Source organism: Electrophorus electricus, chromosome 7, assembly GCF_041902795.1.
Source record: "Electrophorus electricus isolate QZ-2024a chromosome 7, ASM4190279v1, whole genome shotgun sequence".
In the NCBI taxonomy this organism is placed as follows: Eukaryota; Metazoa; Chordata; class Actinopteri; order Gymnotiformes; family Gymnotidae; genus Electrophorus; species Electrophorus electricus.
In genome coordinates this window covers 16821539-16835000 of record NC_137503.1, presented here as the reverse complement: position 1 = coordinate 16835000, position 13462 = coordinate 16821539, and the positions used below count along the sequence as shown (strand labels likewise).

General features: G+C 38.2%; 1 protein-coding gene across 5 annotated transcripts in view; it reads right to left on the bottom strand.

The window, feature by feature from the left end:
• The window catches only part of mtss1 (MTSS I-BAR domain containing 1), a 45736-nt gene that overhangs the window by 13858 nt on the left and 18416 nt on the right, over positions 1-13462 (bottom strand). For all 5 annotated transcript variants that reach the window (XM_081716993.1, XM_081716996.1, XM_081716994.1 and 2 more), the window contains 3 exons: positions 5451-5535; positions 5057-5148; positions 4519-4593 (listed from right to left, as the gene is read on the bottom strand). In XM_081716993.1, coding sequence (XP_081573119.1) covers positions 4519-4593; positions 5057-5148; positions 5451-5535 — 252 coding nt within the window. The remainder of the gene's footprint in view (positions 1-4518; positions 4594-5056; positions 5149-5450; positions 5536-13462) is intronic.

The following is a 13462-nucleotide window of genomic DNA, read 5'->3' as shown; positions in this document are numbered from 1 at the left end:
CTAGAGTCTTGAATACAATCAACCACGTCCCTACACAGCAATTTCTTAAGAGAAACAATGCTTAGTGTGCTTTTATTTATCTTTTTACTCTTCTTTTTAATTAAATCAATCCAATCTACAGCTTTCCTCAACAGAAAGAATACACAGACTGCAAACTACATAAGCCAAATGTCAGAGACTAACTGCATACATATAACTCTGAACACTTGCTCACTGGCTTGCTCATTTGGGCTCTGGTCCCAAACCTTTCTAAAGCTGCTGTGACAACTCATGTTATAAAGAGTGCTATATAAACTAGACTTTGAGCATGTCTGGAAAGCCTAGAACCTAGAAGATTTTCACTTTGGCAGAAAACACTTGGGCATATGCAAAGGAAGTTGTAGTTGATCAGTGGAGAATTGATAGGCAATGTGTTTGTGCATTACAATAGGGGAAAAAAAGAAGCAAAATGAACAATTGTATTTACATTTATGGCATTTAGCTGACGCTTTTATCCAAAGTGACTTACAATTATATAAGACAACATAAGTAATTGAGGGTTAATAGCCTTGCTTAGGGGCCCAACAGTGGCAACTTGGCAGTGGTGGGGCATGAAACAGCAAACTTCTGTTTTCAAGTCAAGTACCTAAACCACTTAGCTAGCACTGCCCAACTAAAATTTTATATATATATATATATATATATATATATATATATATATATATATATATATATATATATAATGTGTCACTTTATAAAAAAGAAAAAGGTATATAAAGCACATGATTTACCTACATTATTCAATCCACTGTTGTTAGAAAAGCTGTCCCTAGCCCAGCCTCATCACTGGGGAGGGCTGCCCTCCCAGAATGCTTTTCAGCCTCAGTGCAACTTGTAGTGATTCAATTAATATATAGTTACACCTTTTTTGACTAATAACAAAGATAATCCAGGTGAGAACCTTTTTGATAACATCATGTTATCCAAGCTTATCTGTCAAAGCTTCATGTCTGTTAATCCAAAAACACGACTAGTCCTTAAACCTTACTCAACATTAATGACGTATACTGTAATAGACCAAAACCCTACTCAACATTAATGATGAACACTGTAATAGGTCTGAAACCCTACTCAATATTAATGCTATATACTGTAATAGTCCCAAAAACAGTCAACATTAATACTAAATACTGCAATAACACCGAATGCGTTCTTAACATTAATGCTAAATATTATAAATATTCTATCTGGAAGCCTACAGATCATTTATAGAATATTGTTTATATGATACATTTTGGAACATTGACCGCAAGGCTAATCATTAAGACAGGGTCAAGTTATTGACTCTGAGGGCACAGAAGCCATTCTGACCCTGCTTGCACCTGGTCCTTTTCTGCGTCTTGAGTATCATGATTATATCCAGATAGAGATTATGCAGAGATGTTAATGTACAGACCACTTCAGATGTTATAGTAATATAAATGGATCCGTCCCTCCAAGCCACATTCAACAACCAAAACCCTGCCCAGTACCCATGGTGGGGACCTGGTTGTACGCTACATAGCGGATGTCCAACTTCAAATCAGATTTCAAAGTGCTGCTTAGACTAACAAGTAAATGCATGTAATTGAAATATCATCAGGCTGCTATAGACATACTAGTCTCATGAAACAACCAGGTTAGAAAGTTAAAAGCTCTTTGAGGGGAGAAGGGTTAGCAATAGAACTTGATCTGCCAACAATAACTGTGTCACATGGACTGTTAGAAAACAAAAAACAGGCCCAGATATGCAGCCAAAGAAATCCCAACATCAAAGCCATTCTCATAGCATTTAATAGAGTGGAATACATGAAGCCAGTGAATACAATGTACTCTGGTGTCACAGGCACTGACTTAGACTCCTGGCAATGCCCATACATGTCGTCTGAAACCTTGCACGTTGTCAGATTGGCAGACTAGGTTCAAGCGCTGGTCTGTCCGGATGCAACAACTACCTTAGCAAAAAAATACCGTGAATTACTACAAACATGTGTAAGACAGCCGCTCTGTCCTGGCTTTTATATGTGGAGACAAACACCGTGGTATACAAATGCCTGAAAACATTATGTCAAACTTTCCGTTCAAAAAGGACAGAAGAACCTTTTCAGTTAAGACATGTGAGTAAGGCTGAGGTGTATTTTGTCAGGTCTAGACTGTCCACAAGGCTGGAAGCCATGAGGTCATCAACAGCCACCTTCTTTCTGTCAACAAAAAAGAAAATCCCAGGTGTGCAGTGGGGGTTTTTTTTTGCCACATACTTACATATTGACTCTTGATGCTGAGAAGGAGAACAATAACAAAAACCCTAAACATATAACCCTGACCTGAAATTCGGACTCTTTAGCTATAAATAAATAATACTGAAGACAATAATAAAAAAGAATCTCTAAGCGAATTATTCATATTTGTGAGTCATTAAATATATATCTGTTATCTAGCTTGACAGACAGTGTGTAAGACACACAGAGCCATGAAAAAATAGGCTGTGTGTGCACCAACCAGTAGCTTCTCTGAGGGAGGTTCCGGTTTGATGGACATCTCTGCTATAGCTAGACTGACAATGAAGAAATCTCCCTCAGACTGTAGCCTGTTTTTTTTCCTCTCCAAGCAAGTCAGCAGTAATGAAGACTTTGGGGTAAAACAGATAACGTGGATGTAATTTTGTTTGACCCCCACTGGGTAGTCTCAAGGGCCTTATTGCTACTCCAATCAGGGCCAAAATACGCCATCATGTGAAAACCAAGTTCAGACATAGATGATGGGGTGGGGGAGAGAGATTGAAATTAAATCCTTCATTTTCTAGCCCTCAAAATGAGCATCATTAGAGCACTACTGCGTTTGAAACAGAATAATTTTAATCCATTGCAGGAGCTTCATACACAGCATACATTTCTGTAGAAGAGTTAGACATTCAACATGATTTATTTTCTTTCAGCAAAAAGACCTGATAATACTCAGATGTACGCATGCAAATACACGCGTGCACACACGCTCACCGACACGCTCACCAACACTGTAGGAACCTATCACATATAGTGACTACTGCATTATTGTTGGTAACTCAGACACATTAACATGACTAACGTATTCCTCTTCAGATTACATAGTCTGGTACATTTGCCTTTTAGTGTTTGATGCTGTGAATGGCCATGATTCAGTATAGAAAGTCTGGTCAAACATATCAGGAAGGCCTAACTAGGTCAAGAAAGCTAGTCACTTTTTGGTGACAATCACAGCACTTCAGTCTAGTTTTCACTGGTGGTCCTTAAACAAGGCTTCAGATGGGCAAATAAGCAGTCAGGGTTCCTTGCTTTAATTGTAGTCCCCATTCATTAAACTAGAAAACAGCATGTTATAATGAAATGCTTTGACATGCTGGACCACACTGACACTGTGTACTGTGGCCTAACTGCACAGTACATAGAAGAGAGGGTGTGTATGACCACAGGGTGTCCTTCTAGTGAAAAGAGGACATGCCAACATCAGGAAGTATGGGGGGTGGGGATGGTGGATGCCATGTGGGGACTCCTTTTATTTCTGATGCTGTCTGTGTGTGCGCGCACGCGCATGTGTGGCCTTGTGCAATATATGCTGCAGCACACAGAGAGTATCCATTTCCTCTGGGCTTCAGACATGGTTCTTCCCCTCTCAAACACATATGCTTCAGTATGTACGTACATATATGTACGTGCTTTTATGAGAGAGGATACAGAATATATTCTTAAAAGAAGGGGTGATTTTTAAAGGGGTGTTGACACATGACTTCTGACGTTCAGTTGACTTTACAACTGAACCTCAAACAGACTACTAGTAGAATGAAAGTGTGAGTGTATGTGTGTGCGCAAGGATAGGGGAAAAAAGACTTTGAAGCACTCACTGCTACGTACACGTCTGAAGTGGTTTGCTATAATTATACCGCGTCCATAAATTCACATCTACCTTCATCTCTGTCCATCTCCTGTGTGCAGTGTTTGCCAAACTATGCCTCATCTGACAAACTCTGGCTTGTTTCTTTGTGCTTTAGGACCATCCAAGGGGTTTTGGCATAGAGCTTACTTCAACAATCCATGAATCAGTATGTTCAAGGCACAGTACACACCTTTCAAGAGATGACTCGGCATCTCCTCCCTCTTTCACTGTATCACGGTTGAGCCACTTCAGCCATTTCCTACTTTCTTATAATGAGAGTGTGACTAAGGAGACTGACGTGGGCGTGGTGTAATGACAACAGAAGGTGCAGAACCATTGCAGCTGTGCTATTGTGTGTGTAGTCAGAGTTGTCACAATGTGTGTGTAGGTGTATGTACCTATAGACACCTCATTGCCTGAACCTTGCATATGGACTGAACCTATTCTCATCTTTTTCTTCTAGCTCTTTTTGTGTACCAAGCCATAGGTGCTTCCAGTAATTGTACTCATACACAGGACAAGCCATCCTAAAATATCCTGTGCCAGTCCATTTGAGCCTCACCTGACTCTTTTCATTCATCTGCTGCTTACCTTTCTTCATCTTCTTCTGCAGTTTGATGGTATCGGAGGACTTCTTCTTGATGTCTGCTCGTGTTTTCTTGTACTCTGAAAAGACAACATTAATTTCATACTGGGAAACTGTTGCTTAACCCCTAACAAATGTAATGGAAGTTTCATGGTAAAAAAAAAACAAACAAAAAAAAACAATAAATAATTCATACAGAGCCAACAGTACCCAAGATGTTCAATATAGTGGCTTGTTCATATAAATAAATGCCCCTTTGCAAGTTGACTGGCATGGAGTTTAAGTGCCACTAAATATTTCATATGGGTTTCCAAAGTTGGACAGTAAACTTAATTTAGGATTTTCCAGCTGTCAAATAAAATAGTTCCTTATGTCAGAACCAAATCTTTAAAACAAGATTTTAACTTCATATAGCTTCGTACTTTAAGCGCACAGAGAGAATAAAGCACTAGTTTTTATAATAAGGTTTTAATAGAGAGTTGGTGATGGACAAATAGATGGCAGATGGGCTCTGCATGTAGTCTACGTGGTCTGAGTCTGCACCTTTGGCATGGTCCTTATCCAGCTGGGCAGCCACTTTCTTCCACTCTTCAATCTTCACTTCCAGAGGATTGATCAGGTTATCCATCAGAGCCCTACCACACATGCACAGATTATCTGAATAGTACAGGATGATGTAGATATTAAAGAAGCAACAATGAAGGCATACATGGATGAGTGTCGTTACTGTCCAAAGCAATGCTACTGGATTAGATACTACATTTATAAATAAGCAATAAGTCATGTTTGCTGTTATCTAAAACATGGAGTAGACCAATGTAGCTTTAATACTGCACTTGTATTTATGCAGCCTTTGTCTTCTACCATTATCCATCATTGGTCAAGTAGAGAACACCGACTCATTGATGTTCTGTCTTTATAAAAGCGGTGTTCTTACGTGGTGAACTGTTTGAGCTTGTTCTCAATGCTTCTGTGCCTCATGCACATTCTGGTCAGTGCTGATCCAATCTCTTTTGTCGCACCTGTCAACACAAAGATGAAAGCATCCATTAATGCTCATGGCCATAATTACACCAGCAACACATTTTTAGCCTAATGAGAAAAAAGTGAATTTTGCAATATTCAAACAAGGGTCACAGAGTGAGCACTGTGAAACTTGTGTGATACTCTTCCCCCACCAATTAAGAAGTTAAGGCCTTTCCATTTATAATTTATTGTTGTTGTTATTAGGTGTAAAAGATAAATGGATTTGCATTCTTGAATAGGAAAATAAATGGACAACCCTGGCAGAACTCTGGCCAACACAGAACTTTACTGTTTCTTCTACTACGATTAATTTGTGTGCTAGCAGTAATCACACCTCATTCTGTTTTGGAGTCTGTGTAACTTTGAACAGCAGAGCATCATTCTACTACATTTTCCTTTCCTTCTCCTGTTAGTCACTGTTCTGGAGAAAAAGACAAGCAGCTTGAAAAGAGGGTGTGAGTGATAAGAATTTGAATAGCAGTAATATCCCTTTACTGTTTTGAGAAAACACCATTACGCCCATTAAGTATTACAGGCTTTTAAGCACATTAGTTGAAATTAAAGATGAATCCAAGGGGGAAAGGTGTGTAAAAGATAAGTACTCTTTCAGAGTACAAATTACACAATATATTGGTGAATTGTTAATGCTGAACTGACTTTTGCAATACTAAGATCACAAAAGATGCAATATGCAAACAAGTCCCCTAATCACAATTTACATTTTTTTTTGTGAAAATCTTCGCTCTCATTTCTAAACTTGTTTTCATGTGCTCTGATCAGTGATGGTATTCACATGAATAAAGCAAAAACTATTTTAGTCAGAATTATAATTTTAGCACATCTTTAACCTGGGAATGGCCCGGCAAAGGTTACTGTGTTTTCTGAATATACAGCAAGGCACACCACAATTGCAGTATGTAACATTAATATGACTTAGTATTTTGTCTACATCGTACAGATCTAGCACCAATCCAATAAAACACCCATGCAAAACACCCTTTGCTCTGTTGGAGCTTCTTTGTAGAAACCCGCACCACCCTTGGTCACAGGATTAATCTACAGAGGTTTAACTAAAATGTGTTAATTACAATGCTTCCAACATTTGAAATTAAATATACAGTAGTAATACACAAACACAATGCTTTCTAATCACAGAGAATGCTTATGCTTACACTAATTAAGGACTAATAATGAACTCCTGTGCTTACACTATTTAAGTCTGCATCATGTGTACAGCCTAGGTCACTCTGCTCAAACACCATCATCCACATATTTGGTAACGCACTACACAAAACAGTTTTAGACAGTTTGGAGAATTGTTCATTACATTTGTCTGTTCCAGCAAATTTATATTTAGAGTTGTGTCTCTGGACAGGAATAAGTATATTACATGAGTACATTTGTGAGGAAAACATTATGACTTCTTCACATTAGCTCCATGATTCAAAACATTCAAAGATAACAAATAATAATTCAGAAGCAAAGCAAAGTGCACATTTGTGTGCGTGTGACCCCCACCCCACCCCCACCCCACCCCCCAGATAGACTTATTTTGACTTCTTGTGAGGGATTTTCTCATAGTTTTTCCTTTACTGCTTTGTGATGTCTATCTGTAACAAGCTGTCCCTACATTTTGCTTCCAATTAATTTACTTCAGCATCTTGAACTATAGGACACAAGCAATGCTCTGATGCCAATATAATGGATAAAAATATTTAGTTTTTTTTTTTTTGCCTGCGCACTGAGATTTGGATTGGGATAGCAAGATGCAACACTGAAAAGAACTGAATACTGGTTAACTGAGTTGCCTAAATAGGTCAGTTTTTTTTCCAGTAGGTGGTGAATTACAAATAAATACAAAACAAATAAGTGCTATATATAATACTGTACAAGTATGTATAAATGAAAGGACTCAAGGGTAGTTTACATACATTTTAAAGACTATCAATGGCCTTTTTTTCTATTAGCAAGCTTGCACAAGAATGTGGGTTTTCCTAGTAACCATGTCCGATGGACAATATAAAATCAGCATGCCAAGGAACTGATGAGGCTAGCAAATGTGCATGAATGGCAGATACACCTTTTTTTAAATTTCATAAGAGGATTTCAAGACCCCAACCTAAACAACAACAACATTTTTTATCTCAAGAAATGTAATGAAATCTCATGAATGTGCACCAACTAAACACGTGTGTCAATACCTCTTGTGTGCATCCCAAAAGGGTAGTTTTACATAATCTCATATTTTCATTCTAAGCAGGAGATGCACACACTGGCCAAGTCTGGTACTCTCCTAATACTGACGGAGCCACATGAAGGAAGCTACACTTCCATCAAAAGACTCCTTCAATGGGGCCTTGGCAAAGCAAGAGAACTGTAATCTTATATGACACCTACACCTACATCTACACTGATACCTATCGTTCTACATATTGGCCAGCTCAGTTCCGACTGAAGTGTTTCTTTCTTATAGAACACCATTAAATTATGTAGCATCAATTGTAATAGTTTCTATTTTTGCTTATAAAATAAGGTGCATTTAAAATGGGGCCTAATTAAAATTATCTGCATCTATCCATCATTGATATTGGTATGTACCAAAGTGTCTATTTTAGGAAGATCCGTGTGTGCTTTAACATACATTAATGTGCTCCCTTCATGATGTCAAACAACAAACCCTGGACAAGGGTTCACTTTGATCTAGATGATGAGAACCAGAAACGGGGACGGACAGTCAAAAGTTTTAGGATGAAACTTTTAAGTCTGATAGGCCAGCCACATTTGCAAATAGATATTTATGCCATGTATGTATGTATAGTGTGCGGTGGTGGGGGGGGGGGGTAAGGGTAATGAAGGCAGGTTAAAACAGGTTGGCTTTCAGTGTTTGAGTCAGCCTGCATGTTGAGCCACTTGGTTAAAGGCATGTCCTCTAATTCTTTGGCGTTGTTCTCTCTCTCTCTCTCTCTCTCTCATCTGTTCAACTGGATCATTTCAGTCGTAAGCTTGTTCAGTTCCCTTTTTTCTTATATTTAAATACATCATTATTTTGTCAATCATATTATCTAACTCCCCTCAAAATGTACCTATGGCATACTTCTCCGACAATACAGTGTGCATCTAACAGACTGTGACTAGTGAGTGTTGCAACACATAATATATGAACACTCCGTGCTGACACTAGTGGCTTCAAAAAGATTTAGGCCATATTTATTTAGAGATAAAAGAACAGTAATTTTTTCTCAACCACTAATTTGATTGATTATATACTGAGAAAATACAGAATTAACCCATCTTCATTTGGTGGTGTACAACTCTTTCCCTTCTAAGATCACTAACAAAAGTCACAGATCAAGGTGAATAACATTCTGCTGCTTAAAATGCTGCATGCTCTCAGACACAAAGAACCATGTGGGGAGAGATTCAATGAAACTGACAAATCACAACTTAACGAACGCCAAAGGCAGCCACCGTACCCAGGGCTCAAACCCAGGTTTGACAGGAGGTCACCGGACCAAAGAGCCAGATATCTGGCATAACAGCCAGAGCATCTGTTTAACCTTCTTAAGTAATGGTCTCTGTCGCACACATACTCACACCCTTTCCTGCATAAGACTACTAAAAGAATGACAGAATTACCCAAGTACTAATGTGCAGAGTCCTGCTAGGGTGCAAAATGCAAAAGAACTGTGAAGCAACGAGTAAATATTGCAAATGGAAAAAAAAAGAAAAAAAAAAGACTGAATTCACTGAAAGAGAGGAAAGGAGAAATTGTTATATTGCAGCCACAGCCAAACTGTGTCATAACTTAGCTATCTGTCTATTCAGCTAAAGAGCCTATTTTTTTTTCCAGTGTTCAAATTAAGCAGTGATTAAAATGGTTGATCAAATGTAAACAAGTTAGTCAGCACAGTAACTTTACCCCAGAAATCTGTTAGCCTAATAGTATTTTCTCAACTGATATTTGTGCTCCTGCCTTTGCTGAAGTTCTGTAGTATTATATTCTTTAGGTGTCATAATACAGAAAGTTGTTATTGTCCAGAAATCATACCTGGAGTCATGGACACTGGAGCTATATTGTTTGAAATCCTTGTGTGTTTGTGTCGATTTCAGGCTGTCTGAAAGACCATTTCTTTTAAAATACCAGTCCTATGTAAAGGCATGGGGCACAGCAACAACAGCTCCATTTGATGTAGTAAATCCCCTATGGTAAAGGACTATGGTATTATAATACTGCTATAATGAACAATGTAAGCTACAGTATATGCACGTAAGATTCATTAAGAATACATTAAGCACAATTCATTAAGCATAGCATGACTGGTGATCATAGCTACAAATCATAGAACAAAATAAATCACATTTGCTAAATAACAAGTGAATCTAACACATTAAATGGCTAACTGTCAAAATGTACATATGGAGTCATGGTTTATAAATAGTATGCATTTATTTAGGAATTCATGCATACAGACCATACAACTAGTCTCGATCATCAGTGCTCTGTTATTTTAATAGTTTAATAATGTTTTAAGTTGGACCCCAATTCATACCTATATGTTGTTTTACGTACGATTACTATGGAGTTGAAGCAGCATCACATTATGAAACAATTACAAACCGAAAGAAAGATTTCACCTCTAATTTTTACAACTTCAAAAGAAGCCTATCTAGAAAGTTAAATCACTACTTCCAGTGCTCCTCTTGATACCCCCCACCTCCATTTCTTAAGCAAAAAACTTTCCCCACCTGTTACCGTTTCTTACATGGAAACTTTTTCCTAAGCTGTCATTTATTTTGCTTTAATGTCACTAACTGTGTGCAAGTCCAAAAAGGACAGAAGGAGCTTTGGGGAAATGTTCTTAATGTTCTACACACTCTGTTTTCTTACCGAGTCCATTTGACCCCAAGCCAGTCACAATGTCGTCATTCACAAACACACACACCGCAAGCGAGAAAGAGACATATGGACTAACATGAAGGTTTAGTATTTTGTGTCACATTGCTTATTTGTGTCCTATTGGTCAAATTACTCAAATGGCAGCATTGCACAGACAGTGACTATAATGTGTGCTTTTCAGTGGCATTATAGCAGAAGATGCATAGTATGATTAGATATATAAATGTTACTGATTCTGCTTCAGCGAATGTCTGTGAGCATTTATTTGCTGAACAAACACAAAAAGCATGCAAAGGGCCCATTGCTGCATTTGTTCTTTCAATACTCCTTTGTAATGATTCTCATCAAGTTGTGTTAGAATCTGTTACACACACACACAGAGGAATGTGTCACCAATGTGGAAAAAATAGATAAGTTGCAGATGAGACCAAACTAAAACATGCATCAACGTTGGCACATGACCTCAACTATTCAAATAAAGTAGCCAACAGATTATAAATACAATCCTATCAGACATGCATTTAATACTTAACATGCATTTAATACGGCACAGTGAAAGTGCCCACACACTCCTCACAAGAGTAGGCAAATGAAAAGGTACTACTAACACTCTACTGAGGTTGACGGCATAGTTTTTATGTGTGTTTGCCAATAAGCACTTCAAAAATTTAAGAGGCAATGAATTTACAATGAACTTGTGAGGAAAAAAAGTTCCACAAAACCCAAGGCACAAAGCAGCTTGATCATCAGTGTACACCTGCTTTGGTGTTCCACATCTACATCAGATCTCATATGACATAAATCAAGCCTTTTATGAGGTAAAAGAGTATAAAAAAAAAGGTCATGAGCACTAGGACAATAAACAGGGACAGCCTGCACGCCACTTTCACGATGCAAAGTGTAGCGTTTTGCTAGATGGTGCCGCACAAAAGGATCGGGTTAAGTGAAACACAACCTAATTAGGAAGTTTGGTGATTAGTTACTGCTAGCCATACGAGTTACCTCATCCCTTTAAAAATAGTTGCACCAAGCATAATGTGATGTGTTGATGTATGAGTGAAGCCAGACATCATATTTGTAACCCCAATCGTGCGTTCTGATATTCTGGTAAACCAGAGTATGTTAGACAGACTGTTCACCTAAGTGATAAGGATCAACCTTGAGATAGTCAGTCAATCTTGAGTGCATGCTATGTAATAAAGACAGAACAGAGAAATCAAACCTGGGTCTTACTTTAATTCATGTCATTTTGGAAACACTGATGTATCAGGACTGAATATTGTGCAATTTAAATTGACCAAGTCCTGCTTATGAATCTAGAAAGGGTAGCGCTAGTTCACACTGAAGCCTCCGATTAATTAGGTTGTTGGTTAACTGTTAGTAATCATGCTAAACAGAATTATGAGAGCTATGTTTGTGAAGAACATTATTCCATGGCTCACTGTAAACTGCAGTTTTCAGCATGAATTTTGTTTGACTTGATGCCTGGCCATCTTAGTGTAACCTCTTAAGCCTTAATGAAAATTCAAACACCCTGCTGTGCTACACCTCATTTACATGGAGATCCCATTTCTTTGTGCACTGCAAAAAGCATACAATCATCGAAATGCACTTTGCCCTTTGTGCACCACTGAAAACAAGCTTCCCAGAGCTGATTTCTCACTGAGGGTTAACCTGTGGGCAGTACTTCTAAACAGCGACTGAATTAGTGTAAAGGCATCGTGACTCAACACAATTCAACTAATTAAGAAAACATGACATTTATGAAACCTGAATTTAAGTTTGTTCTGGATTATTACAGTCTGGCTGTGAGTGCACGTTTTACATCTCAGGCAGGGTTTTGGTAAATGCTATATGTTACCCAATGACATTGCCTAAAACAGGTTTTGCACTTTCTTTCAAAGAATTCTTCACTTGAATGCTTATGTTCGTCTTTGCACTAAAAATAGCCAGGCCTAAAGTGGTTAAGCCAGGAGTGGGTGGTTTGGGGTCACTGCATTAAGAGAGCCTAGGCTGTGTGTGCACACGTTCAAGAAAGAGCACAGACAGTAAACAGAGTCAGTAGATTCATTTGAACTATATTTAGTGATAGACCTCCTTTCCTGGTTATCTTAAAATGTTTGTGCCAATATTGTGGCGTATTCAGTCCTTCCTCACCCTCTTGTGTGTGAGTAGTTATTTCTGCAGCACTGTTTAGACCCTCAAGAGGCTTGTAACATTGCTTGTAGAGGTACTCATGCCTTGGTGGTTTTTCCTTGATGGCAAACCTATAATATATAAACATACTTTCATTCTTTAAATACACATCAGATATCTTCTAAGAGCACATGGGGGTATGACATTACTTCCTTGCTTAATGTACTAACAATCGTTCGTTGCATTTTTTATGACCCATATTTCTTCTCAATGCAAACTCAATCACAGTTTCTTTAGAGAACCAATAAAAGTTGATTTACAACATTACAGATGTATTATGCTCTCACTACCCAGATCAATGCAAAACTTTCCAACTTGGGCACTTATTACAATATACACATTAATGAGTTAAACAACTTCCTTCTCCTGACACCATACAAGTGATCAGGTTCCTCCAAAAGAAAAATGTGTCACCCACCCAATGATCACTGGGTCTTGGGAATTATGAGTGTGTGTCTTTCCAGTGGCCCTAAGAACTGGAGCATTAAATAACTCATATGAAATCAAATCAAGATGTATGATATATCAGTAAGGGTGAAACATGGGTCTTGGTTGGGAATCCAGCATGCCTGAAGCAGTCTGAACAAAGGCATGCTAAATGAAGTGTCTGTTGGCAAATCTTTTTATAAGTGAAGAAACTGCAGATGAAGATGGAAAAACATCTGGTTCTGGTTTGATGCAGGTCTTTGAATCTTTGCAGTTCCAAATCCCATGTCAGGTCCAAAGAGCACAAGCAGCCCTTAGTGGAAAATAGTCTGTGATGATATATCAGTCTAATGAATATGGACAAATTTTTTAAGTCATGTGCTACAATTTGAAATTAATTACAA